General features: G+C 41.8%; 1 protein-coding gene across 1 annotated transcript; it reads right to left on the minus strand.

Annotated features, from left to right (window-relative positions):
* Nucleotides 1–495: 495 nt before the first annotated feature.
* Nucleotides 496–4,694, minus strand: LOC125975774 (uncharacterized). Its single transcript, XM_049731775.2, has 5 exons — nucleotides 4,497–4,694; nucleotides 2,409–2,663; nucleotides 2,047–2,328; nucleotides 1,701–1,979; nucleotides 496–1,603 (listed from the first exon to the last, which is right to left on the minus strand). The coding sequence occupies exons 1-5, from the start codon at nucleotides 4,537–4,539 to the stop codon at nucleotides 1,521–1,523; spliced, it is 942 nt and encodes a 313-aa protein (XP_049587732.1). The 5' UTR covers nucleotides 4,540–4,694; the 3' UTR covers nucleotides 496–1,520.
* Between the last annotated feature and the right edge of the window lie 519 nt (nucleotides 4,695–5,213).

The raw sequence follows: 5,213 nt of genomic DNA on the forward strand, positions 1-5,213 counted from the left end.
ACGCTGCAAGGACAATGGCCAGTCCGAGTTTTGTTGCCATGACGACCAATAGGTAGCTTCTATTTGCGGAAGTGCGCCAAAACCGTGGTGGTGGTGGGGGCGCGAAAACCATGCAGTCCTTTTCACTCGGGAAGGCAGCGCTTTATCCTGTGTTTATGTGCATTGATACGCTTTTCGACACATGTAGACAAATAATATAACAATAATAACAGTTTTTTTTTTACCTTCAAAGAAGAACGGCTCATATTACAGCATCTTACTGAGTGACTTACTGAACAAGTAGAAGTGCTGTTCTTTTGTGTCTGTATACTGCCGCCCGGTGGCCAAAGCAAGCATGCTGGGAAAAATATACATTATGACTTACACCAGGGGTGTCCAAACGTTTTGCAAGGAGGGCCAGATTTGATAAAGTGAAGGGGCCCGGGGGCCAATAGTTTTTTCGGCCATTTCTTAACTACAAAAATTTCATGCAAATGCACACTGTTATAAAACAAATTTCACTGTCCCAACTGTCTTTAATTTTTAAATGACAAAATAACCAAATACAAGACACTCAGGGAGATGTGAACAACTCTAAAAACACAAATTCTGCCTTTCATTCATATCTGAAGAGTCAGATAACATTGAACAAACTGTACGAAATACCTTAAATTTACATGACTTTAAAAGCATTTTTGCCTCATGAACATTTTAAACAGGAGTTATAAGTAATGCAAAGTTGTCTGTTATTATTAAAACTTAAAAGAAGTGAATTTTGCTCTTGTCATTTACAATATCTTTCAGAAAGTAATAGTTTGTGTCACGTCTAGAAGTTCATAACATCAACAGTACCATGGCCACTTCGAATTATTTAATATTAAGTAATATTTACTTTTGATTTACTTTTGACTCACAGCCCCGCATAAAGAATCGCTGTTGTGATGCCAGTTCAGCTTGGAGCTGCTTCACTTTATCAGCTCGGTCACTCCCTGTTAGCTTATCGTATGTGTTAGCATGTTTAGTCTAATATATTAGACTCTAGTGTCTCTTTAGGTTGAAATCCTTAAACAAGACAACTGTCTCTTTACAAATTAGACAAACACAATTGCCTTGATTTTCAGTGAAGAAGTATTGTAATTCCCATTTCTCTTGAAAGTGACGGCCTTCAATATCAACTTGACTCGTTTTCTTTGCAGTCGCCATGGCAGAAATGAGCGGAGAGGGGTGGTGCTGCCAACTTTTGGTAATAGGATGAATTACAGTTTCAAGTTTCATGATTTTTTGTTTCCGATTTGACAGTGCAGGCAATACATTATAAGACCGTAGCTGCGGGCCGTATGAAATCTGACCAGGGGCCGGATTTGGCCCGCGGGCCGGACTGATTTACACTGTTGAATTCTTTACACTAAAGGAAATTATAGTATTGAGTTTAAAAAGTAAATGTTCCTCAATCTTTGCACTATTCATAAATTATTTCATGATATAGAGAATGAGTGAATGTAAGAAGTCAACAATCAATATTAAAGTAGCTCTGTGAGTTGTTAGAAAGTCATTGATAGTAGAGCCAGGCCGAAAATCAAAGTGGACAATCCAGTGAGCTGTATGGATCCAGAGAGAGGAATACCTGCAGAGGAGAAGAAATAAAATTATTATTCCCCTCAGTTGAACAATATCTGAGCTCGCGTAACACTAATTCACAACCAATGGCCAGCAGCAGCTACCTTTTACTTCCACCATCTTGATGGCCTTGGCTGAGCGTCCCGCTGCGACGTTCTCCACAAGGCAGGTGAAATTTTGGAATGTTCCCGGCACAGTGGGAATCCACCAGAGCTGGTTTTCATGCACGGAAAAGTAACTTCCCAGGGGAAAACCACCCTCGAATGGCCACCTCACGGTGCAGTCCACGTTCAAGGTGCACTTCATCAAGCAGGTGAACAAGCACATTTGTCCCGCAAACACCTTGTCGGGCCCGCTGATGCTGACGTTCCACCCAGCATCATCTGCCAAAAAGAAAATTATAAAAACGAAACGATGGCTATAAAGAGTTTGGGCTCTCAATGTACTTACCGCTTAGCAGGTAGCCCAGACTGAAAACCTGAGTCTGCTTCAGCATGGTCTCACACATGTAGAATCCAGCGTCAGATGGCAGCAGTGAGTCGAAATGGATCGTAGTGTTGTGGAGCAGGTACATATGATCTCGCCACACCACCTTCTGCCCATCTTTGTACCAGACCACCGGCAACGCAGAGAGGGTGGGAGGTGGGAGTCCATTAATGTGGCAGACGAGGTCCACGGGCCTGTTCAGAGACGGAACAGCACCGGGTGGACTGACTTGCACTGACACTGGATCTGCAAATGTAATAGGTATGGCTGGTATAGGTATGCTTATATATGCGGGAGTGGCATTAGACATGCTGTACTGCAATTACTTTTAATTTCCAAAATGGTCTTGGTGGTGCTGATATCTCCCGTATTTTTTTGCACGGTGCACTGCAGTGTCACCGACGGGTGCAGTCCATCCGGCGTCCAGGTGAGCGTGCTCCCATTGAACGTGAGGTTGAACAGAGACCAGGAGTAGGTGCAGTTTGCCAAGCAGTTGGACGAACACGTGAATGTGGTGCTGGACCCGGCGCTCACTCTACCACTCCAACCAATTTGCAATTTGAAGCCTGATACCGGTCCACCTGCATCACAGGGATAAAAGATGGAGAGGCCTGTTAGACTTGATAATTATAATTAATAATATCCATCCATCCATTTTCTGTACCGCTTGTCCCCACGGAGGTCATGGGCATTGTGAAGTCTATCCCTATCCTCACCTACCTTAGCCTATCCCAGCAGTCATCTGGCAGTAGGCGGGGGACACCCTGAACCAGTTGCTGGCCGATCGCAGGGCACACAGAGACAAACAAACATCTTCACTCGCACTCACCTACGGGCAATTGGGAGTGCTCAATCAGGCATGTTTTTGGGATGTGGGAGGAAACTATAGTGCCCGAAGAAAACCCACGCAGGCACGGGGACAACATGCAAACTCAACAAAAGGAGGTCCGGAGGTTGAATCGAATCCGTACTCTCTGAACTGTGAGGCTGACGTGCTAACCAGTACGCCACCATGCCACCTTGATAATAATAATAATAGTAATATACTGAAGGAAATGGGGTAAAAATACAAAGTCCTGCCTAGCTACAAAAACAGATATGCTCAAACCTCATTGAATAAAGTACATAAGCAGACAAGTATATTCACATATTAAATAAATAAAAGAAACATTTTAAGCATATAATTATACCTACACACCAAATCAATAAAGAAGACATAACTAGACATTTTTGATAAGTGTTTATGAGAAAGGTTTTTATAACTTTATGATCTGATATATATTTCTGAGCACTTTGAAATAACAAATGACTTTTGATATATTGCCTAAATAGCTTAATGACCCTTAAGGAACTGTGTAATGCATGCCTGATGTTTTTTCTCTAAATCATGGACACGGCCAGAGTCGTCTTGACCGTTCAGTACTTGATTGTATCTTATGTTTTGACTACTGCTAGACGCCAGTTTTTGATTACTACTGAACGCTCTCTACACAGAAGGAAATATTTTGCCTAACAAAGAAAAGATACGGTTGGAAGCATGATTAAACTAAGAATAAGCAAAGACATGAAGTATCAAAACAACAGCAATAGATTAATGATGTCACAGCCAAAGGCTAACATAATTTCGTGCAAAATGACAAAATTGAAAGAATGAGGTACGACAGTACCAAGATTGGAGAAGAATGTTCACAGGAAGGTCACGTGGAGATAAAACCAGCAGGTGCCAGAGGGAGCCAGCCAAGGACTCGGCCAAAGATGATCGCCAAGGCCGAAAGACGGGATGGAAGACAACAGCCCCCCACACACACCGAATCGCCCATAACCAGCACCCACTCCCATGGCGAACTTGCCCCACCCCAAAGACTCATCACCCATCAATTTCGGCCCACAATGCGCAGCTTAATATAAGCTGATCAAAGAACCTTGAACATTGCCTTTTCTGAATGGAGACTTTCCGCTCTTGAAGGGCCCAGCGCTGTATTGTACTTTCCTGAAAACAGAGCTTTTTGAACAAGAATTGTGATTGAACTCAACCAACCTGTGTAAGTCTAATTTCTGCTTCAGTGTCTTAGCATTTTCCTAAATCTGAAGAAATCAAACGAACACGCAGTAAGTAAATTGGATAACAGGTGATTGGCAATGGCTTTTGCCGTGAGGCGCGAATAACAGGTGATTGGCAATGGCTTTTACCGTGAGGCGCAGATAACGGGCTCCCTAAATTGTGGACAAAATCCAGCAATACTATGCAATATATTAAAGCTGCAAAAAAGAAACATTAATTCTAAATAATAAGATTAAAAAACTCACTGAGCCGCAATGTTACAATGTTACAATGTTAATGTTACAATATATGTTGCAATGTAAATGTAAATGTAACAATATATACATTTTTGGGGGTGAAGATGTTATCTTACCATTCAGTACCAGCAACAGCAAAACGACGTATACAGCGACCATCTTCTCCCTGTGTGGACAATTTGAGGTTGTGGAGTTTCAACAGTCTTTAGTAAGCTAAGAAACCCTATTCGACGATTAGCCACACCTTCATTTTCACAACAAACTATAGGATATGGTGCAACATGGTCGGAATTTTCCCAGAGGTGCGCAATGATGGGAAACGAAAGTCAGCCTGATGTCGCAATAGATACATACACCAGGGAGCGCTACAACAGCTTGAAGGGCTAAATAGACGTTAAACCCCTAACAATCGTTATGAGAAAAGTTCATAACACTTGTCTGCCAACCAATTTCACAGTGCAACATTTTACACCAATGTCATTTTTAAAAGACATTTTGAAATACATTAAAACACACATACTTTTTTTTCTGGTTCATCTTGAATGTTTATACTTTGCACTTTGGATTTACTGCAACAATTCTACTGCTGTAAAATATCTTGGATTCGAGATATGCAACAAGTTGTTCCTTGTGTACTTGGCGGGAGGTCGCCTAAGGTTTCGCCACATTCTGTTTAGAAAGGTTAGTACCAAGATTACCGGAACATAATTGTTATCAGTTTGCATGGTAAACAAACAAATCGGTATTTTCCCCTAAATGTTGGTGGACTCATCAGATTAAATCACGGTGATTAACCAATAACGTTCCTTGAAATAGTCACGTGGTCTTGTTAA

Source organism: Syngnathus scovelli, chromosome 9 (genome assembly GCF_024217435.2).
Source record: "Syngnathus scovelli strain Florida chromosome 9, RoL_Ssco_1.2, whole genome shotgun sequence".
NCBI classification, from domain to species: domain Eukaryota; kingdom Metazoa; phylum Chordata; class Actinopteri; order Syngnathiformes; family Syngnathidae; genus Syngnathus; species Syngnathus scovelli.